The sequence below is a fragment of the Equus asinus genome, chromosome 7 (assembly GCF_041296235.1).
Source record: "Equus asinus isolate D_3611 breed Donkey chromosome 7, EquAss-T2T_v2, whole genome shotgun sequence".
Taxonomy (NCBI): domain Eukaryota; kingdom Metazoa; phylum Chordata; class Mammalia; order Perissodactyla; family Equidae; genus Equus; species Equus asinus.
Window position 1 is genome coordinate 2,778,211 of NC_091796.1, and position 27,953 is coordinate 2,806,163.

Genomic DNA, 27,953 nt, shown 5'->3' on the forward strand with positions numbered 1-27,953 from the left:
ACGTAGCAATTTGCATTTACACACTCAGCAAAGTTGGGGTTTTGCAGGTTCCAGTTATTACTTTGGTGCTGTGCCTCTAGCTTCCATCATGCCAACTGCTCCGGGAGGAACTGGAGGAATAACATGGGTAATACATCATGCTGAAGCACGTTTTCAATATGCTTCTTAGAAAATAGCAGCATCAGCTATTGTATTTTTTTCAATACTTCCGTGTATGTGCATAGGAATCAGAAGAGGAAAACAAGGGGTCATTCACGGTGAAGAAAATCGTTTGCATCCATGGAAGTACAAAGGCAACCGGGGGGGCACCTCATCAAACCGACGTGGGAGTCCACACAGAGAAGTCATTCTGGGGTCGGGGATGGCAACTTCGCATTCCACAAAGCACATGAGGTATCATTGACAGGATAAAATGTTTCTGCTGCTCTATTTGAATAACGTACAGAAAATTTCTGTGCAAAAGACTTACGCTGTTCTTTAAAATATTCACATATATATACACCACTTCTTTCCTCAGCCACAAAACGTGAAAGCTCATGACTTCCCATCCTCTCTAACAATTTTCTCCTATTCTGTCCAGAGAGCTATTTATACCATCGCAAATGTAAACACTGTTTGGTGAAGGAATATCATCAGTGAAAATAAGTGATGAGCCAGAGAATTTAACATGCAAAGACTTACAGTGAGTTTGTTTGTTGATCTAAAATTTGATATTTCATATGGAGTCCTGATTTGACACAGCTGTACATTACACAAAATCCTTTTCTTCAAGATCTTCTTGCTTTTGTATCCTTCTAAAATATAGCAAAGTCTTGCAGTCTGGAAATTATTTTCCAGTATAGGATAATTTAATCTTTTCACACCATTTTCTCCTTGTAAACATGAATAAATATGAGATTGTCATGAAAACTACATTTGAAACTCAAGTTGTGATGATTTTAACCCAAAATTAACACTTTCAGAGAGAATATTATTTGGGGTAAATGTGCATTACACAGCATTACAGATTTAATGAAAAAAGCACTTGTTTACAAGATAAGATATCTCTAGATATATCCATTCACAAGATTTGAATGATTTTTTTTTCACTGATTTTTTTTTAATCTCTCTTTTGGATAAGTTCCATCCAATGCATAGCTAATACCTTGACCAAGTAGATAAGCAATTTTAATGCCCAGTTTCTTTCTCAAAGCCTCATTCACAGCTTCTGCTACTAGACGAGTTGCACTTGGCACTGCTTCCTGATTTTTTTTAGTCAACTCTACAAAGCCTGAGCTCACAGGACGGTTTCTAATCGACAGCTCCAACAACTAATGCCCTGGAGCCACTGCTGCAACACTGTGCTGGCCTTCTGAGACAAACGTCGCAGACCTCACCATCACACCCGGATGCCGCACACCCGCTGAAGCCTGTACACTGTTCACAACTGGGAGGAAGTGTGCCCTGTGCAAAGGAACTTAGCAGAGTTGTGTTTTCAGTTAATAGATATCTCTGCATAAATAGCCACAAAAATAAAATTCAGGGAAAACTTTGTGTGTCCACAATCATATTCTAAAACATATAGCTTATAATAGTACTCCTTTTCTTGAAATTGAAGAACTAATGCATAAATGCTTTTTCTAAATAAATTTGTTTCAGAATGTAGATCGCAAGTATTTCTGACCATATTTATAGGTCCTTTTTCCTTACTGAACGAAGAATTGAACATGCCTGTGGAATTCTATGAAACGTTCATTTCTGTAGAGTATAAAACTATATAGTATTTTCTTTTGTCTTTGAAATATAATTTAGAAATAAAATAAAATTTAGAAATAATCTTCACTAGACCTAGGGATTTCATAAATGGATCAAAGTACTTTTAAACACAAGTGGAATTTAATTAAAATAATATGAATCATTGTTAGGCTAACAAGTCGCAGCCTTGCGTATCACCTCATTGTGTGTGTCTGATCCACATCCACGGGAACTCCACAATAAAGTATTTCACTGTACTCTTCTCACACATGAGTACAGTTGGTTGATGGTGGGGTGTCCATTCGACTTTTATTTTCTTTATTATCATTGAGAGAAGATTCATTGCGAATATGGCACTTGAACACTTGCTTATAGGCCTTCCTGAAATTTTCAGAGAGAAATGCATATATGATGGGATTCACCGAGGAATTACTGTACGCCAGGCAGTGGGCCGTGACTCTGAAGAAGAAGGAAGCAGGGGTCAGCGGAAAGACTCCAAACTCAGCCCAGAGATGGATGACATGGTGCGGCAGCCAGGATATCCCAAAAACCACCACCACCACCAGAACCGTCTGCGCCGTCTAGAAGAAGAAGACAAGAGAGGAAAGGCATGGGTTACAACAGAGAAAGAGTACGGCCTTTTAAAACATGCCCTAAGACAATTTTATGTATCTTTCATGGCACCAAGTAGATGCTAAATCTGCTTTAAGCATTAACCTTTACTTTGTATAACAATTTTGTTCAAAACTTCTTCAGGACCTGCCACCAACTTCCGTAGGAATAATTTTATCACACGTGTGAAACACAGGTGGATGATGGGAGCGTGCTTTGAATCACGGAATAGAAACGTGCAGATTGAGCACCGTCACTTGAATGCCTACGACACTCTGCAGTGTGGCGCGCAGTGAGACCGGCGCCAGTGAGCTGCCTCAGCAGCCAGGTGTAGATGCTTATTTCTCCTCGTTAAATTTTGGCAAGTTAAAGACCGCCACACATGGCTTCCCAAATGCACTGGAGCGCACCTCAGTCTCCATCGAAGGCCTGAGCAGTCCTGTGTGTTTGCCTGCATGCTAACCTTCCCTTGCTGCTCTGAAAGCAGAAATGCTTGGAAATCAGACACAGCGTCCATGTGCTTCCTTTGAGATTTCTGCTGAGCAGATGACCGGAGAAAGTCTTCCCTCAACGCAAGAGAAGCCTTACCTCCTGTGGGCCATGCTTCGTGCCTTATGCCACCCCCTGCTTCCCCGTCTGCAGCCTGCTTTGTGTGCACAAACACCACCTCCCCAGTGGGCTGCAAACCCCAAGGGCTGAGACAAGGCCTTCGGGCACTCCTCCTGTGTTTCAACGTCGCCGGCTCAGTACGTGTTGAAAGGCAACAACTAGGAAGCTAACGTTGTGCTTAATTGAAAACTCTATCTCCACGGAGTCCAACAAAAGACTGTGGTCTATTTTATTAAAATGCCTTAATGAAAGTAGTCTAATATTTTTTAAATAATAAATACAAGGCAATCAGCTGATTGCTTTTTCTTACAAGGTTACCCTACTTCAATAAGCACAGCTCAGGAAGCCAAACAGGCACTCGACTGCCCGATGGCTACAGCAGAGCCAGGGCAGTGGTGGGTGGCACTGAGAACCGACACTGATGACTGCTGGCTGGGTGCGGTTTTCATTTAGTCCCCCAACTACCCCGTGAAGCAGACCCTGTAATGATCCGTGGGTTGCAGATGGGGAAACTGAGACTTAGAAGGGTAAGACAAGTGCCGAGCGTCCCACAGCTGAAGGCAAAGTTAGAGCCAAGAGCAGGTCTACGTGATCCCAAACCCTGCTACGCACGGCTCAGACACAGGGAGAACGGCCTACAGCATCTGCCTGGTCACCATGAACTGCATCTCCCGCTCCACTCGCACCCCGGGCTGCCTGTACAGCACAGCGTCGTGGCAGTTACACAGGCAGTACCAGCCCCAGAAGACAGCGGGCGTCCCAGCTCTCTAACTGAATCACAGGAGGACGTTTCCTGGCCCCTGTGTACGACAGCCTCAGCTCCCCAGTTCACCCCACCAGGGAGTTTACTCCTCCGAGGAAAACGGGACATGAAGACCATGAGAGGCCCTGGCCTGTAGGTTAGGAATCAGGTCACCTCTGTTCTTTGTCAGGTTTGGTCCAGGTAGTGACATTTTAAAAGTCTGCTCAATTTGTGGAGCAGAAACGTGAAAGCTGGGACCCCTGGGTGTCACAGCACATCCCAGACCAGGCAAGTGCAAGGCACGGGTCTTCCCTGACCTCTTAGTCACGACGCTGGAGGGGAATCCAAGCTTTACCTGGGGGCTGCCGGGCTCTGCTCCCTTCTACACAGAAATAATCCTGACTAACATCCATGAACAAGAGGAAGGGGGCCAGGAGGAGAGAAGAGAAGGAAGAAGAAGAAACAACACATGGAGGCTTCTTTTTCTCATGACTTCACACTGAGGGAGAGTAAGACACAGGAGAGAGATTTCATGACTAAGAAATCACTGCGTCACCACAAACTTTCCCAAACGGAAAACGCGGACCTCACCCCCCGCAGCAACGCTGGTGGGCGGGGAGCAGTCACCCCACCACGCTGCCTCTGGGGGTATTCCTGCATGACAACACGACTTTTCTATCACTTCCTACGAATGTAGGAAAGGACGCCCAGAATATAACGAGGAAGAGCCCAGCTCAGAAAGGACCGATGCTAGGCAGCAGCAGACATGAGTACAAGTCTGTCGAAGAAATGGGCTGGAAGCCGGGGAGTTTCTAACCAGGTGGAGGCAGAGATGGTAGAGACAGTCGGATTTCAGGTCAAAGTCAGAACAAAGGCAGTGCTCAGGAGGGCCAGGAGGTGAGAGTTAAGCTCACCATCAAAAGGCACCATGGATTGTGCAAAGGCCCAGCACTGACATTAGCCATAAACAGTTGGACGACCTTTGGAAAGTGAGGTAACCTCCCTGGGCCTGGACCCCCTCTCCTGTGGAGAGGATGACCCAGTGGAATGGTTCCCTCACTGTGCCTCGTCCCTTTAAACACTTACAACGATTCAGGTATAACCCTGATGGCAGGTTTGTATAGGGTGCAAGAGCACACATATCAACTGCTCACAGTGCACAACACATAGAGCAAACATGTGACTTGCTCCCATATATTAAGGGAATGCCTGCTATCAACCATTACTGCACGGCCATTCCATTAGTGCACGGAGACGCCATTCCCAGATGATCTAATCAGAGCAATCTAGACATGATGACACCTACAAATAGAACAGAAAACCTCATCTTTCCATTCTAAGATAATATGAACATCTCTCTACTTCACAAAAAGAATGCCCTCTGGGTATTCCATTTCATTGCTTCGTTTAGGAGGTTCTTCCTAAGTACCAAGCTTAGGGCAGAAATAGACCCCAGCAGCTTACTCCTAAGATCCATGCCGTATCAGGATCCGTAGGGCCAGTGGCAGTGTGCGTGAATATGCCATGTTTCCTATGGCGTGTTTGTTAGCTATGTGTGTTTGCAGTTCATTCAAAATTTACCTTTTATTTTTAGTAATCCCACTGGTCTTCTCAGAACCATGAGCAAGGTTCTTTTTCTTGGTCTACCTGTAACTTTGTAAGGTGACTGGATTACAATTTACGATATAAATATTGGGAAAGAATACTTAATGGGTACTTACATAAACTATGTCATTTATCTAAGGCTGTTCCCCAAAGAGTTTAATATGATGTTTCTCAGCCCTGACTGTGCTCCCAGCAAGATATCTTCAGGGATTGACCATCTTCTCCCTCTTTCATCTGGCACCTCAGTCCGTCATAGCTGCATCCTCTCAGCTGGTACACGGTCAGTGCTCTGCACTGGGGCTCTAGTACTCAGTGCTGCAGTCCTTGTGCTGACACCAAGCCAGCCACGGTGACATCAAGTTAGATGAATGTGTCCATGTGCAGAGTTGGAAACAGTAGAAGATTTTCTTCTTCTGTCTCCCTTGAACAGCTGCTTGTAGGCCTCCAGGCCCAGGGAACTGAGAAGACGGGGGAGGGGGCATGCAGGAAAGAAGTCCATTGGGACAGAACAGCATCCTCCTACATTCACCACTGCTCCCCATGCCCAGTTCAGAAAACCACGTGCCCAGAATACGCTGGCTCCAAGTTAAAGATCTGGTCAAACTAACACATTGCACTAATCCCAAACCTGGGGTTTAAGCAAGTCAGTGTGCTCATCGTTACCATTACCCAGGGCACTGCTTGTTTAAAAATTCAGAGTTCTAGGCCTCATCCCCCATGGCTCCGCTCAGCTGGCAGAGAGTATCAGATACGCACCCAGGAATCTGCCTTTCAGAACAGCTTAGGCAAGTGTTTGAAGAACCACTGATGGATTACATAAAACCCACAACAAAAGCGAATTATCTCACCCAGCTCAAGTTAAAGGCAATGGTATCTCCTCCGTATCAATGGACCCTAAGGCTGATCCACATCTTTCCCTCAGAAAGACTCAGAAAAGCTGCTTCCTCTCTCTCCCTTTGAAACGTCAGAATGTAAGGACAGAACTCCCATCTGGAGAGAGCAAGGCTGATTTTGTTTCATTTCTTATAGTATCATTTGCCTCAATCAGAGACGGAGTTGTACCCAGTGCATCTACTGCTGACCCCCTTTGTCCATGTAGCCTACGGAATCACGATCTTATCTTTTGACAGAGAAAAAAAGTCATCATTTAAAATTATGTCCTCAATCTCTATACTAATTTTTATGATACTTGAGACTGGGCTCTTTATTAGCTTCATTTCTTTTTGCTTTTTAGGCTGAAAGTATCTGAAAAATAATCTCTCTTCTTCCTGTGAGATGATCTTTTTCAAGTCATCTGAGACATCTGTTTTTTCTTCAAAATTTTTGCTCACAGTATGTCTAATGGAACACGGCTGGGAAGAAAAAAGTGACTAAAAGATGAGAATGATGAAAAACATTTCATAAATTGTATAAATGACAGCCAAAAAGCTTACTGAATTACTTCAGGTCAGAGAGGGAGAAAAAAAAGAAGCAACTGTTAAAAGAACCCAGCAGAGGAGCGGGTACCCAGAGGTCCTCTCGTCCATTTCCTCCTGGATGTGCCCCCAACACGGATGTCTATCTCCGTCTGAAGTCTTCCTGAGATTATTTAAGAATCTTGTTTCAGAGTCTGATCAACCTCGTGCCAGAAAACACGTCTTTGTATCTGGCAGAGCTCGAGCAAAGCATTTAATCAATCACAGGGCCCTAGACTACTATTACTACTTTTCTGCAATGGAAATCAGCCTTTTGTATTTTCCTCCAAGCATGCAGAATAACTGCTCAGCATCTTTATCACGAAAGCCCTCACTCTCTGCCCCATGATTATTATAAACCCTAACAAGAAGTCCCTGTGTAGATGGATGTAGCACAGAGAAGGGGAATTCTACTTTGCCATTGAGAGGAGGAGCTGGAAACAAGTGAAATTTAAATGAGAAAACTATCAAAATCTGTATCACATTGATCCATTATGCACCAAAAAGGGAACACGGACACATGCCAGTTAGACTATCCTGTGCTGAGACCCAGGGAACACCGGCAATGAACCATCCCTTCCTGCTTTCAGAAATCAACAACGTGGTCTCGCTTTCTGTTCTAGTCCAGATCTCTCCCTGCTGTCCCTCTGCTGTCTCCCATCTCTTTGCCGTCTCCTCTCCACTTCTTCTCCTCGCTCATCCCACTCCCCCTTTTTACCCCTCCCCTGCAACACTCTGCTCTCTCTTTCTTAGATGCACATACATACACACACACCAGCACCATGCTTTATTTGTTCTATACAAACAAGGAAGCAATTAAATATATTAAAAGAGACCTGACATCTGTTCTGTGGCTACTAAGGGCCAGAGGCTGTAAGAATGGACGATAAAATCTTCCCCCCTCCAAATGTTAAGCCCTTCTCCCTTGGTAAGAATTACATTCATGCACACACATATAACATGCACACACATATAACACGCACACACATATAACACGCACACACATATAACACGCACACACATATAACATGCACACACATAACATGCACACGCATATAACATGCACACATATAACATGCACACGCATATACATGCACACACATATAACATGCACACACATATAACATGCACACGCATATAACACGCACACGCATATAACACGCACACACATATAACATGCACACACATATAACATGCACACACATAACATGCACACACATAACATGCACACACATAACATGCACACACATATAACACGCACACACATATAACACGCACACACATATAACACGCACACACATATAACACGCACACACATATAACATGCACACACATAACATGCACACACATAACATGCACACACATATAACATGCACACACATATAACATGCACACACATATAACATGCACACACATATAACATGCACACACACATAACATGCACACACACATAACATGCACACACATAACATGCACACACACATAACATGCACACACATATAACATGCACACACACATAACATGCACACACATATAACATGCACACACATATAACATGCACACACATATAACATGCACACATATAACATGCACACGCATATAACATGCACACGCATATAACATGCACACGCATATAACATGCACACACATATAACATGCACACGCATATAACACACACACATATAACATGCACACGCATATAACACACACACATATAACACACACACACATATAACATGCACACACATATAACACACACACGCATATAACATGCACACACATATAACACGCACACACATATAACATGCACACACATAACATGCACACGCATATAACATGCACACATATAACATGCACACGCATATGCATGCACACACATATAACATGCACACATATAACATGCACACGCATATAACATGCACACGCATATAACATGCACACGCATATAACATGCACACGCATATAACATGCACACGCATATAACACACACACATATAACATGCACACGCATATAACACACACACATATAACACACACACACATATAACATGCACACACATATAACACACACACGCATATAACATGCACACACATATAACACGCACACACATATAACATGCACACACATAACATGCACACGCATATAACATGCACACATATAACATGCACACGCATATGCATGCACACACATATAACATGCACACACATATAACACGCACACACATATAACACGCACACACATATAACATGCACACACATATAACACACACATGTACATATAGACACATACATATGTACTTACATGCATACACACACATTAAACAAAGTAACTGCTAAACTAATCACTAATCTTTAGACCACTTTATTGTAAGATAAAACAGAAGCTTTTCTAATCATTTCTGATAAGACCTATTTTCATTCTTTTAATCACTTTATCCTCTGGAACTTTCACAATTGTTCTGCAACACTTTTCAAATACAGGGACTAAAACTAATGCTTGCATGCAAGTAAGATCCAGCCAATGGGAAAGAGATGTCTTATCTGGCTCCTTGCATGAGCACAAGATCTTTTGCACCAATAAGCCTTCTATCAAGGGCATCACCTCTGTAAGTGTCCAGCAAGCCTCTCCCTCCTTAAGGCTGTTAACCTCTTCCTCCCCGACTCCAAATGCTCTCGATGGTGAAGAACGCTTCCATTCCCGGGTCGGCTTCTGTGAGGAGCCAGCTCCTCCTAGATTCCCCAGGTCAGCCCTTCCTGTGCGGGGCACGTGCTCTCTAAATAACTGTCTGGGGGAAATTACAAACAGGCCCTAATTGCTTTTAATGAATCATTTTCTTGGAGATGAGAAGTGTGGCTCAAAGGAAAAATTAAGTGTTACACTAAAAAATTGGGAAAACTCCAGCATAACAACACATCATGGAAAACAGGAAAAGAGCAGCTTTTAGGGCTCATTCCACTCATACAGCCTAACACTTCGCCAGCTGTTGTAAAGAGGGATCCAGGAGCTTAAAATAAAACCTACATAATAACCGTGCAGACGTAAGGACGATCAGTGACAGGCAACCGTGAGACAGTCTCGTCATTTATGCCACACCTGTTATTCCTCGGTGGTCGTCCTGAGAGCTCAAGGATGGTTTTAAATAATACAAGCTAAATTTTGTGCTTTTTAATCAACTGTCTACTACTGCCTTTCGTTGATTCTGGGAACAGATGTGTTTTTTGCCACATTATTGTTTATAAACATGGAAAGTCAGGAAGATCTGTGCTTTTAAGTAGGATTTTTCAAATAAATATGATTATCTAAACTATAATTTCTGAAAATTATGTCACCGATCATAATAAATATTTAGAAAGAAAAACAAGATATTTTTAAGATGCTATGACTAATATTTATGGTAAAGTGCCTAATTATACTCTCCTCCTTCCTAATCATATGGTCTAGTCATCTCATGCTACCTTCATCCTACCTTCTGAAATCATTAATTATATAGGCACTATCCAAGTAAGGGTTAAATTAATCCTGATTCATAAAACAGTTTTTCCTCAAAATGTGAAATGTAATAAATAGAAGGATGTTAGGTGCTTTAATATTACTCAGGGGGAGCTTTTTTAAATCAGGAATTGATGAGAAAGAACTGAAAACGGGTAGAACTCCCCTTGAGGCCTCCTTCCCTCTGTAATTCTCTCCCCTCCGGGCGACGGGAGCACCAGTGCCGGCGGAGGGCTGACGGACGGCGCACCCGCTCCGGGGGCTTTAGCGAGAGATCCTAACAACGCCCTCTCGGCCGAGAATTAAATCAGGCTTCCAGAGTCACATCAGAAGTGGTAAATATGCAATAAAATTATTAATTTTCATGCAAATTATGGATGTCAGCAACTGTCCACTGTCCCAGTCGACCTGGAACACGCCTCCCAAGAGGCCAGAATTCAGAAACGCGTTTCCTCCCCTCCCCACGTCCCAGCTGCGCTTTTCTGCAGCATGCGGTCATCTGCGGTGCTCCCACCAGAGCTGCTCTCCATCCCCCTAGGCCTGATGGTAAGAGGTTCATTTCAAACATCTGTGCCAAGGAACCTCAAGTTTACAGGCATTGGGAAATGTGAGGATAATTAAGAAGAAAAATAAACTAAGCTTGGAAAAGTGGCTTATGTAACATAAATTTGTGCGTATTACCTTTTTCTTCGATGCTTCTGACTTCTTTGACATGTTCTTCAACTTTTTATGCAAATGATTAAGGACCTGAAAAACACAGACTAGTAAAATCGGTTTGCCTCATACCCCACAATTCATTGTCTATTTTGCATTGACACTTCTTGACATTCTAAAATGGTGATACCATTATTTAGAAAATCATTCAAATTGAAATACACATAAGGTGATAAAGTAACAATGAATATGAATTGCCCACTGCCTCTATTTTCCTAACAGTGAGGCAAAGCCCGGTGCGGGTGGCTATCACAGCTTCTGTGTGCAGAGAGTTCTGGTGCACATAGCTCTGGGGTTTTGTCCAGAAAGCCACACCGCTATCCATATATGCATTGCGTGGGTCTACCTTCCACCTTGGTTTCCCCCAAGAGTCTACATTTTATCAATCACCAGGTCCCTGCTACATGTGGAACAAGATGTTAACTCCTAGATATGTGGAAAAACTAGAGACTTCCCTGCCGTGCACCATCCAATGCGGAGAGCAAGCGAGGAAATAAAGGAGATATAATCAGACGGCTCTCCCGTGTGGCCAGCATTTGCTCCCAGGTACACCTGTGTTCCCTTCACGGGCCGTCTCTGCTACAAGTCTCCTTCAAGCAAACCTCCGCTGGTCAGGCCTCCCTCCATTCCTTGTTCTAACTGTTCCCCCTGGGCTGTGCTTCAGATGACTTACATCTGGGGATGCAGTGTCACTCATGATTCATAGACTGTTTAGCAAGGTTTTACAACTAAAGTGCCTGTCAGGGAGTCTCCTTGAGGGACGGTGTCTTCATTCACTAGAGAAACTGTTTCTGTCTTCTCTTGCCAGTGTCCTACTCAAGAGAAACGATGTGAAACATTTGGGTTACAGATAAAAATTTACAACATAAGCTTGGTCTTATGTCACAGGGCCAACCAAGCCTGCAGACTGGCACTTGAGTGAGTTTTTGTATCCTCTCTGAGGATAGGAAAGGATAGGGGAGATTCACCTCTGGATGACTAACGGATTCGGGGGTGTCTATAGCTTGCCCCGAGAGTCTCTCAGAACTGGAAGCCACACTGCAGACACTTCCTTGTTTCCCTCTAGCACCACAGCATGGAAATAACGTAATCGAATTGGACGTATTGCAAACCTGCTCCACTTAGCTAGATGCAGCACTTCCGGAGAAATCAGTCACACCTTAATGGAGAAACCACAGGATTTATTTATCGACCTTACGAGCCCCACACAGTTTGAGCAGACATCATTAGGGTAGGAATTTCTGGCTCCAAATTCCCAGCCCTACTAAAATACTTCTCGCTTCCTACAGAGGCTGAGTAACATCTACAAGACAAGCCTTTCACTTGCTACGTTGAATTTGGGATCACTCTCAATACGTTGACAATGGGTTAGTTTACTGCCCTGTCAGCAGAAATTGGGGTACCAAAAACTAAATGTAAGGCAAAGATAGGAGTTTCTGCAGGAGCAGATGAGAAAGTCTTTCAAGGGGAAAGGAAAGAGCTGGAAGCAGGACCCTGCCTGGAGAGGACAGGCCTCGTTCGGTTCCTTGGTGGCAGCCTTCCCAGTAGGAGACCACAGGAGGACTCTGGTCACAGAGGACAAGGGACAGAGGAGAGAACAGAGGAGAGGCTGTAAAACAAAATCAGAGAGGGACCCCTGGAAAGGAGGTCAGAACAGAAAAGTCAAAATGTTATCTGCTTCATAATGGTGCCCAGGGCTCTATTCATTCCTTCAACAAACCCAGCTGGGTCACAGTTCAGAAACTTCAAAATGCCTAAGGAACCTTGTTGAGTGGTCAATGAACAAAATACCCCAGTGTGTTTTCTTAGCTCTGTTTCACTTCAACAGCCTACACTAAGAGCATGTATTAATATATTATGATGCATCTCCATGAAGTTCTTGTCATCAAAGGAGAAAAAGTGTAGGTATCGTGAAGAATTATGATTATATTTATTTTAAAGTTGATGATGACCTGGCGGCATTTCTCCATCCTTCTGAGCTTTTAGGAGTGTGTGTAGGAAGGCACACACTCAAACCTGAGCAAAGGTCACCTTGAGCATCAGATATCTCTGGGGATGTGGAAGAACTTGGTGGGTGGGCCTGTCAAGAGTGATGGAAATTCTGAACCTAAGATTCAAGTATCAAAATCCTTAACTGGACAGCATACACTTAGTAATTGAACCAACGGAAAGCAATTTGAAATACCTTGTTATCTTTACCTATTCAAGATTGGAATTAATTTACAAATATTACCTTGAATTCAAAAGAAATTTCCAGCTATGCTTAGAAGCAAACTATTTCCATATAAAAAAATCCCGGCGATCATGTATTTATTGAATTTTTAAAAAGATTTTAAAACTTTGCCCTACATCTGATTTTTATAAACTCCCAAATGACAGAAATGTAGCCTAATTTATTCTTAAAAGTTTACCTTGTCGTTTTCCTTATGAAGACCTAAATTATTTTCGCTAAAGATTTTTGGGAAATGAAGGCAGAGTATGTTTCAGTTCTAATTCGGGTAATTATGAATTAAAAGCCAAGTCTTTTAAGAATGCATCTAGTCCCATGCTTCATGTCCTCAAGGCTCTCAGCACCTGTCCCCTCCCTCAGGGACGGTGAATTCCTGCATTAAAATCCTTCCTGAACCACTTAGCAGCTTCATAACCTGGGTCAGTTGCTTCACTCCCCTGAAACCCTTTCTCCTTATGGATAAAACAGGAACAATAGCTCCAACCATAGGTTATCATGCAGATTAAGTGAGATGGCACTCGTATCAGATCCCTGTGCTGCGTAGCACCAGCCTCTGTTCTGCATTTGTGGAAGACTAAGTGGATAAACCAGCTCTTTACCAAAGAGCCGAGCTAGAGTTCTTATCCAAATTCTCCATCTCTCTCTCTTTATACATAACCCCTGGATGCAGGCCATTCTTTCAGATAATATGCAAAATGGTTACCATTCAAAACAGACATCACTCTACACAGATGATAGAGGAGGAGGGGAAAAACAAAAACCAAGTGGCTTATGTGAAACTTTTTTGCTGGGAAAAATAGTTTATGAATTGGATATAAGAAATTACTGTTCTGCTTCATCTGGTTATTCATGGTCATGGTCCTGCAGTCGCAGCCTTCCCAGGAATAGGAGGAGAGACATGAGGATAAAATGGTGCGAATTTCGGAATCTGGTTACAGAGGTGTTTTTCTAATGCTGATGGTATTCTGAGGAGTGTGTTGGGGATGCTGGACTAGACCCCATGAGTCACTAGCCCATGATTATTAAGCATATACTCTTAAACGTAACAAGTTGCATCAAGAGGTTTAAGACTTTTTGATGAGTATAAAATCTTCAAAACTTTGAGTTATTAATGAAACAGAATGTGAGTTCGCTGAGCTCTGTCAGGCTACATAAAGGAGGATGAGAACAATCTCCCAATAAACGGGTGGTGCAGCTGGACCGGTTCTGTGTCAACAGTGCGTCTCTCTAGAGTTGGAGGTTTAGACCTGACACCTGTTAGACCTCCCTTAAGATTGTTTACACGACCTTTTAAAGAGGACTGAACCCGGGGGAACGTAGCAGCTGGAAACCCACCCATCCGAAATTCTCTGGAGAATTTCTGGAAAATCTCTGGAGTCAAGACTTTGAAGAAATGCTATTTTAACACTTGGGTTTATAAGGCTAAACTGGCGCATGAAATAAAATTCGAAGTTCTGTCGCCAGGGGCAGAAGCTTCCCAGAGCCAGGTCCTCACAGAGCCGCCACGCGTGCCCCGCGGGCAGAGGCCGCACGGGAGTCACCCCTTCACGTCCCAGCCGAGGACTGGGGGCGGGGGACGGGGCCGCCACCCCGGAGAGGCCGCACGCTCAGACCGCCCAGGCGCTCGCGGCGCTTCTGCAGTCTCGCCAAGTTCATTTCATCCCGCGGGCGCTGAGTTGCTGAAACAGAGCAGTTTTCCTCCACTAAGAAGGCGGCGTTTGAGCGCCTGCCCGCTGCAAGGACACCTCGGGGCTACGGGCTGCGGGGGCCGGGAAGGGGAGGGCAGGCGGGACGTTCGGGAAGTGAACTGCAAACTTTCCCCAGCGTCTCCCAAACCCCAAGTAACTTTCTCAGCCACTTGCAACGGACAAGCCCACGCAGAGGCAAGGGCAAACTGCCAGGGAGAAGGTGCCCCACGCCAATCTACCCAGAAAACTGCAGGGCTGAGGGCCAAAGGGCGCGGGGACACACGGGACCACCACCGGGCCCTCAGCGCCCGCCGCCCTCCCGCGCGCGTCCCGGCCCCGCGCCCCCACCTTGGCATAGCAGAAACAAATGAGCAGCAGCGGCAGCAGGTAGCCGAAAACGAAGGTGCACACCACGTAGGCCTTCTTGTGGCGCTGGTTGGGCCACTGCTCCCAGCAGAAGGTCTGGTTGCTGACGTCCCGGTGGAAGAGGCGCTGGTGGTATGCCACCGGCGAGGCCATGGCGATGGACAGCGCCCAGATGAAGCCCAAGCCCAGCAGCGCGTTGCGGGACACCCGCAGGGAGGAGGAGCGCCGCGAGTGCACGATGGCCACGTAGCGGTCCACCGACATCGCGGCCAGAGTGAAGATGCTGACCAGCATGGAGACGGTGAAGAAGTAGTGGATGAACTTGCAGATGAAGGCGCCCAGCACCCAGGTGGGCAGTGCGTACACCGTGGCCTGGAAGGGGATGCAGAAGAGCAGGTAGGCTAGGTCGGCGATGCTCAGGTTGAGGATGAACAGGTTGGTGGTGCTGCGTGGCTTGCCGGGCTTGCTGCGCGCCAGCACGGTGATCACCAGACTGTTGCCCAGCACGCCGAGTGCGAAGATCAGGCCGAACACCACCAGCGTGATGAAGTTCTCGACGCCGATGCCGAAGAGCGGCCTCGGCTCTGCGGTGGGGGCCTCGGGCTCGCTCGCGTTCCCCTCGCTGAGGTTCCCGGCCGCTAGCTCCATAGCGAGGGGTGCTTGCCGGGGAAAGAGGGCGCCGTGGGGAAGTGGAGAGCACCCGGGATCCCAGCGCCGAGCACGCGGAGCGCGAGTTCTCGAGCCTGAGCCTCCTCGATGGGCACGCGCCCGGGCGGGCGTGCTAGTGGCACTGTCTTCGTGCGGGGCTATCGGGAGAAAGGACGCGGGCAGGGGCCCTGAGCTGGACTTTCCCGGGCGGGGACGGCAGTCCCGGGAGCGCAGGGGTCCCCCTGCCCAGGCACCACTGCCCGCCGCGCGGCCACCGAGCCGGGGAGGAGGGACCCGCCGGTGCAGTCGTGGAGGTGGAAAGAGCCCTCTCTGCGCCTTACCGTCTCCAGATCCTTGCTGGCCGTTTCCCGTGCTCCAGGAGTGGCTTCGGGCTGCACCTGTTGCTCTGAGCCACTCCCTTCCCGCGGCGCTCACCGAGCTCTGCCTGGCGCAGCAGCGCACGGCGCGGTTCGTGCAGAGGGCTCCCCGTGTCTGCCAACCGGCCGGCGCCTCCGTCTCCACCTTCTAGTTTTTGCAGGGATGCCAAGCCGTCAACAGGGTGAGCGCTCTTTCTGTGTTTGTCTGTGGTCGGCAGGGGCGGTGCTCGGGACCTCTCTTGCAACTGAGTCGTGGTGAGGACTAAGCGTAGCTAAAATCTGTGTCCCCTGGGCCCCCGCCCCGCTTCTCCCCCGGAAGTCACAGCGTGCGCGGAGACTGGACAAATCCTAATGGGATGGGTCGCCGCCTACCTCCTTGCTAGCATCAGCCGCGCGCTCTCTGCAAGCTGCGGATCTGCCTGCGCCCAGCGAAGGCGGCAGCTGCCCGATGCAGCAGCAGCGCAGCGGGCCGGGGAGGCTGAGCGCGCCAGTGCGCCCTGGGCGGGGAGGCGAAGCGGTGCCGGGCCTCCCTGGCTGTCAGTACCGTTCATCTCTCTGCCCTCTGGAGTGGCCGTCAGTGAGAGCGCTCCCTGCTCCGAGAATAAACTCCAGGAGATCAGTGGTTGGCACCACTACCTGGAGTTTTGTAAAATCCCTAATTCCCGCCCTCAAGCTGCCCACTGCTGGGGAGGAAATAAGCAGGAAAGAACAATGAATGGCCTGTTTGAGTTTTCTTTAGAAACATGTATGAAATTAACGGAGAAGGTTTCATCTTACGTCATCCAACTTTAGGTCAATTTTGTCTTATATTACTCATCTGAGTGACATAAACAGAAGTACTGACGTGAAGTATTTGTAAAGTGGAAAGAAGACGTTTAGTAAATCATCACTGTTGTCAATTGTGGATATCCAACAAGAAATCGAGCTGTTTACATATAGTAGTGTTAGTAAACATTATCCTTGTTTATGGTCTTGCTAGCTCCCAGGTAGAGAGCCGAAACTGACTCAAATATTTGCAGTGTTTCTGTGATTTGTCTATATTCACTTTCAAAAACAGCAGTGTGTTTCCAGCCTTCTCCAGATGATGACTGAGTGTCTATTATGCACAGATGCAGTGCTGGAGGCGACAGGTAATGCAAAGATGAATAGGGTGCAGCATTCCCTGTGTGTGGGAGGCAGAATTTACACACAGAACAGAGCCAGTGCTGTGATGGCAGTATGCACAGCCAGGAGGCAGGGCCCTGCTTGCCTGGGGAGTTTGGGAAGTAAACAGTACCTCCTTTCTCTTTCAGTCCATCTCCCTAGTTCTATTCTGCCTCATTTCCAGAAAGATGTTGATGCAGTTCATGGAACACCTACTATGTAGCAAGTACTTTACTTATTCTCATTGTTTCATTGAAGACTCACAGTTCCCTTGCAAGAGAGTTGTTACATCCACACACATTTCCCAGAGGATGAAATGGAGCTTAGGTAACTTGTTTATCTGAGTATCTTGCTAAATCAAGAATACTCTTACCTTCCCAAAGAGGGTGCCTCAAAACCTCATGAAACTGTCTTGCCCATCAATAGTGCTTTTCTTCCCCGGGGGCTCTCTGCCCTATACCTTCACGTATCTTGTCTTGGGCAGCTCTGCTGCATTGAAAGTTACATGTAATAAGATTTGGAAGAGATGGTTTTTATTGCTATGAACTATTTTCAAGGTGGAACATATATGATGAAATTATTTCAAGTACCCATGTACCCACCACCCAGTTTAGAATAATAAAAAAATTACCACAGAGTTAAAGCCAATTTTGTATACAATTCTCCAATCACAACTTCTACCCCCATCACCACCGTCTCTAGGTAACCTAAATATGTTGTCTATTAGTCATTTTTATACATTTATGGCATATATATACATTCTTAAATAACTGTGAGGGTTTGCTTTATTTTAATGTTATATGGTTGTTCTTATATACTTTTTTCCTAGAGTGCAAATCATCTGGTATTACTATAGATACGCCAATATTCTTTGCTTTTTTTTAAATTGAGGTCATAATAGTTTACAACATTGCGAAATCTCAGTTGTACATTATTATTTGTCAGTCACCATGTAAGTGCACCCCTTCACCCCTTGTGCCCAACTGCCAACTCCCTTCCCCTGGTAACTGCTACCCTCTTCTCTTTGTCCCTGTGTTTATCTTCCACATATTTGTGAAATCATACTGTGTTTGTCTTTCTCTGTCTGGCTTATTTCACTCAACATAATATCCTCAAGCTCCATCCACATTGTTGTGAATGGGATGATTTTGTCTTTTTTTGTGGTTGAGTAGTATTCTATCGTATGTATATACCACATCGTTATCCAATCATCAGTCGGTGGGCACTTGGGTTTCTTCCACACTTTGGCTATTGTGAATAATGCTGCGATGAACATAGGGGTGCATAAATCTCTTTGAATTGTTGATTTAAAGTTCTTTGGATAGATACCCAGTAGTGGGATAGCTGGGTCATATGGTATTTCCATTCGTAATGTTTTGAGGAATCTCCATACTGTTTCCCATAGTGACTGTACTAATTTTCCTTCCCGTCAGCAGTGAATGAGGTTTCCCTGATCTCCACATCCTCCCCAACATTTGTCTTGGTGATTATAGCCATTTTAACGGGTACCAGATGATATCTCATTGTACTTTTGATTTGCATCTCCCTGGTGATTGTGATGTTGAACAGCTTTTCATGCACCCATTGGCCATCTGTACATCTTCTTTGGAGAAATGTCTGTTCACATCCTCTGCCCATTTTTTGATGGGGTTGTTTGTTTTTTTGTAGTTCAGTTGTGTGAGTTCTTTATATTTTATGGAGATTAACCCCTTGTCAGGTATCTGATTTGCAAATATTTTCTCCCAATTGGTGGGTTGTCTTTTCATTTTGATCCTGGTTTCCTTTGCCTGGAAGAAGCTCTTTAGTCTGATAAAGTCCCACTTGTTTATTTTTTGTTTCTCTTGTCTGAGTAGACATGGTATTCGAAAAGATCCTTCTAAGACCAATATCAAAGAGAATACTGCCTATATTTTCTTCCAGGAGTTTTATGGTTTCAGTTTTTGCCTTGAAGTTCTTGATCCATTTTGAGTTTATTTTTCTGTGTGGTGAAAGATAACGATCAACCTTCATTCTTTTGCACTGGCTGTCCAGTTTTCCCAACACCATTTATTGAAGTGACTTTCCTTTCTCCATTGTGTGTTCTTAGCTCGTTTGTTGAAGATTAGCTGTCCATAGATGTGTGGTTTTATTTCTGGGCTTTCAATTCTGTTCCATTGATCTGTGTGCCTATTTTTGTACCAGTACCATGCTGTTTTGATTACTATAGCTTTGTAGTATATTTTGAATTCAGGGATTGTGATGCCTCCAGCTTTGTTCTTTTTTCTCAGGATTGCTTTAGCTGTTCGGGGTCTTTTGATGCCCCATATGAATTTAAGGATTCCTTGTTCTATGTCTGTGAACAATGGCATTCTTATACTGATTGGGATTGCAATGAATCTTTAGATTGCTTTAGGTAGTATGGATATTTTAACTATGTTTATTCTTCCAATCCATGAGCATGGAATATTTTCCATTTCTTTATGTCATCAACAATTTCTTCCAGTAATATCTTACAGTTTTCATTGTACATGTATTTCACCTCCTTGGTTAAATTTATTCCTAGATAGTTTATGCTTTTGTTGCAATTACAAATGGGATTGTATCCTTGAGTTCTCTTTCTGTTAGTTCTTTATTAGAGTATAGGTATGCAACTGATTTTTGTAAGCTGATTTTGTACCCTGCAACTTGCTGTAGCTGTTAATTATTTCTAATAGTTTTCCAATGGATTCTTTAGAGTTTTCTACATATAAAATCATGTCATCTACAAACAGTGAGTTTCACTTCTTCATGCCTGTTTGGATACCTTTTATTTCTTTTTCTTGCCTAATTGCTCTAGACAAAACCTCCAAAACTATGTTGAATAAGAGTGGGTGCCCTTGTCTTGTTCCTGTTCTCAGAGGGATGGCTTTTAGTTTTTCCCCATTGAGTATGATGTTGGCTATGGGTTTGTCATATACGGCCTTTATTATGTTGAAGTACTCTTCTTCTATACCCATTTTATTGACAGTTTTTATCATAAATGGATGTTGGATCTTTCAAATGCTCTGTCTGCGTCTATTGAGATCATCGTGTGGATTTTATTCATCATTTTGTTAATGTGGTGTATCGTTGATTGATTTGCAGATGTTGAACCATCCATGTGTCCCTGGTACAAATCCTACTTGATTATAGTGTATGAGCTTTTTTTTTGTTTCAGGTGTATATCGTTAATATATTTTGAATTCTGTGTTGATTACATCATGTTCACCACCCAAAAACTAATTAGAATCCATCACCACACATATGCCTAATTACCCCTTTCACCCTCCTCCCTCCCCCCTTCCCCTCTGGTAACCAGCAGTCCAATCTCCGTTGCTATGTGTTTGTTGTTTTTATCATCTACTTATGAGTGAGATCATACAGTATTTGACTTTCTCCCTCTGACTTATTTTACTTAGCATAATACCCTCAGGGTCCATCCACGTTGTCACAAATTGCCAGATTTCATCCTTTCTTACAGCTGAGTGGTATTCCATTGTGTATATATACCACATCTTCTTTATCCATTTGTCCCTTGATGGGCACCTAGATTGCTGCCAAGTCTTGGCTATTGTGACTAATGCTGCAATGAACATAGGGGTGCATATATCTTCATGCACTTGTGTTTTCAAGTTCTTTGGATAAATACCCAGCAGTGGAATAGCTGGATCATATGGTAGATCTATTCTTAATTTTCTGAGGAAACTCCATACTGTTTTCCATAGTGGCTGCACCAGTTTGCACTCCCACCAGCAATGTACGAGGGCTCCCTTCTCTCCACATTCTCTCCACCACTTGTTATTTCCTGTCTTGTTAATTATAGCCATTCTGACTGGAGTGAGGTAATATCTCATTGTAGTTTTGATTTGCATTTTCCTAATAGTTAATGATGTTGAACATCTTTTCATGTGCTTGTTGGCTATCCATATATTTTCTTTGGAGAAATGTCTGTTTAGAGTTTTTGCCCATGTTTTATTTGGGTTGTTGGGCTTTTTGTTGTTGAGATGTATGAGTTCTTTGTATATTTTGGGTATTAACCCCCTTATCTGATACATGGTTTGCAAATATCTTCTCCCAGTTGTTAGGTTGTGTTTTCATTTTGTTGATGGTTTCCTTTGCTGTGCAGAAGCTTTTTAGTTTGGTGTAGTCCCATTTGTTTATTTTTTCCATTGTTTCCCTTGCCCAGTCAGACATGGGACTTGAAAAAATGCTGCTGAGACTGATGTCAAAGAGCATACTGCCTATGTTTTCTCCTAGAAGTTTTACAGTTTCAGGTCTTACATTCAAGTCTTTAATCCATTTTGAGTTGATTTTTGTGCATGGCGTAATGACCTAATTTCATTCTTTTCCATGTGCTGTCCAGTTTTCCCAACACCATTTATTGAAGTGACTTTTCTTTCTCCATTGTATACATTTGGCTCCCTTGTCAAAAATTCAATGTCTGTAAATGTGTGGGTTTATTTCGGGGCTCTCGATTCTTTTCCATTCATCTGTGTGTGTGTTTTTGTACCAGTACCATGCTGTTTTTGTTACTACAGCTCTGTAGTATATTTTGAAATCAGGGAGTGTGATACCTCCAGCTTTGTTCTTTTTCCTCAGGATTGCTTTGGCTATTTGGGGTCTTTTGTTATTTCATATAAATTTTAGGATTCTTTGTTCTATTACTGTGAAAATGTTTTTGGAACTTTGATCAGGATTGCATTGAATCTATAGATTGCTTTAGGAAGTATGGACATTTTAACTATGTTAGTTCTTCCAATCCGAGAGCACAGAATATCTTTTCATTTCTTTGTGACTTCTTCAATTTCTTTCAACAATGTTTTAAAGTTTTCAGTGTACAGATCTTTCACCTCCTTGGTTAAGTTTATTCCTAGATTTTTTATTCTTTTTGTTGCAATTACAAATGGGATTGTATTATTAATTTCTCCTCTGCCACTTGGTGGTTAGTATATAGAAACACAACTGATTTTGTATATTTTTGTCTTGCAACTTGACTGTATTCACTTATTATTTCTAAAAGTTTTTTAGTGGATTCTTTAAGGTTTTCTATATATAAAATCATGTCGTCCGCAAATAGTGACAGTTTCACTTCTTTTTTTCCATCTTGGATCCCTTTTATTTTTTTCTCTTGCCTGATTGCTTTGGCTAGGACTCCAATACTATGTTAAATAAGAGTGGTGAAAGTGGGCATCCTTGTCTGGTTCCTGTTCTTAGAGGGATACCTTTCACTTTTTCTCCATTGAGAATAGTATTACCTGTTTGTCATTTATGGCCTTTATTATGTTGAGGTGTTTTCCTTCTATACTCATTTTGCTTACAGTTTTTATCATAAATGGATGGTGTATCTTGTCAAATGCTTTCTCTCACCTAATGAGATGATCATGTGATTTTTATTCCTCATTTTGTTAATATGGTGTATCACTTGACTGGTTTGCAGATGTTGAACCATCCCTGCATCCCTGGAATAAATCCCCCTGATCATGGTGTATGATCTTTTTAATGTATTCTTGTGTTCAATTTGCTAGTATTTTGTTGAGGATTTTTGCATCAATGTTCATCAGTAATATTGGTCTGTAATTTTCTTTTTTTGTGTTGTCCTTGTCTGCTTTTGGTATCAGGATAATATTGGCTTTGTAGAATGAGTTAAGACGCTTTCCTTCCTCTTCAGCTTTTTGGAAGAGTTTGAGAAGGATAGGTACTAAGTCTTCTTTGAATGTTGTGTAGAATTCACCAGGAAAGCCGTCTAGTCCTGGACTTTTATTTTTTGGGAGGTTTTTGATTACTATTTCAATCTCCTTGTGGGTGACTGTTCTATTCAAATTCGCTACTTCTTCTTGATTCAGTTTTGGAACACTATATGATTCTAAGAATTTATCCATTTCTTCTAGATTATCCAATTTTTTGGTGTATAGCTTTTCCTAGTATTCTCTTATAATCTTCTGTATTTCTGAGGCGTCCATTATAATGTCTCCTCTTTCATTTCTGATTTTATATATTTGAGCCTTCTCTCTTTTTTTGTTGGTGAAGGTTTGTCAATTTTATCTTTTCAAAGATCCAGCTCTTTGTTTCATTGGTTTTTTCTCTTTTTTTTTTTTGTCTCTATTTCATTTATTTCTGCTCAGATTTTTTCTTTTTTTTTGGAGGAAGATTAGCCCTGAGCTCACATCTGCCACCAATCCTCCTCATTTTGCTGAGGTAGACTGGCCCTGAGCTAACGTCTCTGCCCATCTTCCTCTACCTTATATGTGAGATGCCTACCACAGCATGTATGACAAGCAGTGCACAGGTCTGCTTGTGCACTGGGATCTGAACCAGTGAATCTGAGGCCACTGAAGTGAAACATACACACTTAACAACTGCACCACCAGGCCAGACACTTTATGTGCTCTGATTTTTATTATTTCTTTCCTTCTGCTGATTTGGGTCTTTGTTTGCTCTTCTTTTTCCTGTTCCTTTAGGTAGGTGTACTTTTAGATTGTTTATTTGGGAGTTTTCTTGTTTGTTGAGGTAGGCCTGAATTGCTATAAACTTCCCTCTTAGAACCACTTTTGCTGTATCCCATAGATTTTGGCATGTCGTATTTTCATTTTCATTTGTCTCCAGGAATTTTTTGATTTCTCCTTTGACTTCTTCATTGACCCAACCGTTTTTCAGTAGCATTTTGTTTAGTCTCCACCTTTTTGTGGCTTTTCTGATTCTCTTCCTTAGCTGATTTCTAGTTTCATAACTTTATGGACAGAAAACGTGCTTGGTATTATTTTTATTTTCTTAAATTTATTGAGACTTGTTTTGTGGCCTAATATGTGATCATTCCTGGAGCATGTTGCATGTGCATTGGAAAAGAATGTGTATTCTGAGGTTTTTGGATGTAATGTTCTATATGTATCTACTAAGTCCATCTGGTCTAATGTGTCATTTAAGGCCAGCGTTTCCTTATTGATCTTCTGTTTGGATGATCTATCCATTGGTGTAAGTGGAATGTTAAAGTCCTCTACTATTATTGTGTTACCATCTATTTCTACTTTTATGTCTGTTAATAATTGCTTTATATATTTAGATGCTCCTGTGTTGGTTGCATAGATATTTACAAGTGTTATATCCTCTTCTGGGATTGTTCCCTTTATCATTATGTAGTGCCCTTCTTTGTATCTTGTTACAGTTTCTGTTTTAAAGTCTCTTTTGGCTTATAGAAGTATGGCCATTCCAGCTTTGTCTTTACCATATGCATGGAGTGTCTTTTTCCATCTTTTCACTTTCAGTTTGTGAGTATCTTTAGTTCTGAAGTGTGTCTCTTGTATGCAGCATATATATGGGTCTTTTTTTTTTTAATCCAATCAGCCACCCTATGCTATTTGATTGGAGCATTTACTGCATTGACATTTAAAGTAGCTATTGATAAATATGTATTTATTGCCATTTTGTTACTTTTTTTCTGGGTGTTTTAGTAGTTCTTCTCTGTTCCTCTCTTCTTCCCTTGCTCTCCTCCCTTGTGGTTTGATGGCTTTCTTTAGTAATGTGTTTGATTTCTCTCCTTTTACTTATTTGTTTGCTTATTTTAAGTTTCTGGTTTGTGATTACATGAGGTTCGTATACAATATTCTACATGTGTAGCAATCTATATTGAGTTGATAGTCACTTTAGTTTACCTCTTTCTAAAAGCTCTACGCTTTTACTCCCCTCCTCCTACATTTTATGTTTTTGAAATCATATCTAATGTCTTATTTTGTGTGTGTCTATCCATTACCCTCTTATCATTGAAATAGATGATTTTAGTACATTTGTGTTTTAATATTCATATTATATTCATGGGTGGTTGATCTTTACTGTATTTTTGCCTTTGTCAGTGGTTTTATTGCCTGTTTTTTATTTTTTGATAATTCTCTTGTCCCTATTTATGGTCTTCTCTTTCCCAGTTAAATAAGTCCCTTCAGCATTTCTTGTAGAACTGGTTTTGTGTTGATAAACTCCTTTAATTTTTGCTTGTCTGGGAAACTCTCTCCTTCCACTCTGAATGATAAACTTGCTGGATAGAGTATTCTTGGCTGTAGATTTTTTTTTCCTTTCAGCATTTTAAATAAGTTGTGCCACTCTCTTCTAGCCTGTAGAGTTTTGGGTGAGAAGTCCACGGATAGCCTTATGAGCTTCCCTTTTCCAGTCACTGTTGACTCTTTTCTACAGCTTTTAGGAATCTCTCTATACCTTTAATTTTGGACATTTTAATTATAATGTGTCTTGGGATGGGCCTCTTTGGGTTTATCTTGTTTAGTGCTCTCTGTGCTTACTGTATTTGGATGTCTGTTTCCTTCCTTAGGTTAGGAATGTTTTCAGCAATTATTTCCTCAAATAGATTCTCTGCCCCTTTGTCTCTCTCTTCTCCTTCTGGGACACCTATAATATGAATGTTAGTGGGCTTGATATTGTCCCAGAGTTCCCTTAGACTGTTCTCATTCTTTTTAATTCTTTTTTCTTTTATCTGTTCATTTGGATGATTTCCTCTAGTCACTGATCTGTTCTTCTGTATTGTCTACTCTGCTCTTGAGCCCCTCTAGTGAATTTTTCATTTCCAGTATTGTATTCTTCATTTCTGATTGGTTCTTTTTTATATTTTCCAGTTCTTTGTTGATTTTCTCACTGTGTTCATCTAGTCTTCTCCCAAGATCAGTGAGCATCTTGAGGAGTTTTTATTTGAACTCTTTGTCAGGTAGATTGCTTTTATTCTTTTTCATTTAGTTCTTTTTCTGGGGTTTTGTCCTATTCCCTTGCTTGTAATGTATTCCTTTGCCTTCTCATTATGTTTCTTTCTCTGTGCTTGTGTCTGTGTTTTAGGTAAGTCAGCTATGTCTCTCGTTCTAGGAGAAGTCGCCTTGTGTAAGAAATTCCTTTTGAGGCCCAGCAGTGTGCTATACTCCCATCACCAGTCCAAATGGTCCAGGAGTGACCCCTTTTGTGCACTACTTGTGTCCTTCTGCTGTGGCAGGGTTGCTCTTACTGCAGGTAACCAGGGAGTCTAGGCTTTGCCCTCCTGACCAGCTGTTTATAAATTGGGTTTGCAGAGATCCAGCACCTTTGGCTACAAGGTCTAAAAGTACACTCCTGTTGCAGTTTTCTTGTTAGATGAGCTGGTTTCTAGGTTCAGGAGCTTACAGTTGCTGAGGCCATCAGGCCTGCAACGCTGTTGTCAGGTCTCTTAGGATTGCAGCTGAGTGGGGCTGGTCCCAGGCACAGGAGCACCCAATTTTTTCAGGCTCTAGAAGGTGGGACCATTCTGCTTTTTGGATGTTTGTGAAGCAAAGGTCTTCTGTCACTGATAAGCGCCATCCCCCCACGGGTCCACACACACCATCAACATGTCCTGGTCCATGCACACTTCTGGACCCCCTGGAGCATACACAGTCATCCCACTGCAGAGGCCCCCACCTCACCACCAATGCCCTCCACAGTTCACATGATCTTCACACAGGCCCTGCCTCACTGAGGTGGACACACTCTCCTGCCTGTAGAGGATCCAGGCACCCAGTCTATGCAGACTGGAAAGTTACCCGAGAGCTTGCTGTTGAGTGGGGCGGGTCCCTAGATTGGGCTGCCTGCCCTGGCTGAACTGGATTAAATCTGCACTCTAGTGAGTGTGGCAGACCCCTGGGCTCACAGGGCAGGGGAGGAACTCCAATGGCACCTGCTGGCATCTGTGTCAGCATGCCTGTACTAGATCACAACAATGGCTGCCACCAATGTCCCAGTCTCCAGAGAGGTCCCACCCTTCACCAAAATTCATCCAGAGCCCACAAGGTGTGAGTCTGTTTTCACCAAAGGACTGTGCATCTTTTTTTCTGATGATTTTAGGTTGCTCTCTGAGACAAGTGAATGTGTGCATGGGCCCTTTAAGAGCTGAATCCTTTATCTTGGAAAGCATTTATTTCTCCATTATATCTGAAGGATATTTTTGCTGGCTAGAGTATTCATGGCTGAAACCTTTTGTCTTTCAGAATTTTGACTATATCATTCTACTCTCTCCTACCCTGTAAGTTTTCTGCTGAGAAGTCTGCTGAAATCCTGATAGGAGTTTCTTTGTAAGGTATTTTCTTCCACTTTGCTGGCGTTAATATTTTTAGTTGTCATTGACTTTTGCCAGCTTTACTATTATATGACTTGGAGTGGGTCTTTTTACACTGATTTAGTTTGGAGATATTTGGCTTCTTTCACTTGTATTTCCATCTACTTCCCCAGGTTTGGGAAGTTCTCCACTAATATTTCTTTGAACAAGCTTTCTGCTCCACTCTCCTTCTCTTCTCTCTCTGGAAAACCTATAACCCTTTTGTTGTATTCCCTAATTGAGTTGGATATTTCTTGGAGAATCTCTTCATTTCTTTTTAGACTTAATTATCTCTCCTCCATCTGAAGCCTTTCTATATTTCTATCCTCAAGGTTGCTAATTCATTTCTCCATAATATCAGCTCTATTGTTCAGAGCATCCTTATTTTTATTTATCTCATCCATTGTGTTTTTCATCTCCAACATTTCTGATTAGCTCTTCTTTATAGTTTCAA

At 43.0% G+C, this 27,953-nt stretch overlaps 1 protein-coding gene across 1 annotated transcript; it reads right to left on the minus strand.

The window, feature by feature from the left end:
- Window positions 1-1,879: 1,879 nt before the first annotated feature.
- On the minus strand, window positions 1,880-16,686 carry GALR1 (galanin receptor 1). Its single transcript, XM_014844275.3, has 3 exons — window positions 15,227-16,686; window positions 10,928-10,993; window positions 1,880-2,315 (listed from the first exon to the last, which is right to left on the minus strand). Exons 1-3 carry the CDS (start codon window positions 15,890-15,892, stop codon window positions 1,998-2,000), a joined length of 1,050 nt encoding a protein of 349 aa, XP_014699761.1. The 5' UTR covers window positions 15,893-16,686; the 3' UTR covers window positions 1,880-1,997.
- Window positions 16,687-27,953: the final 11,267 nt, after the last annotated feature.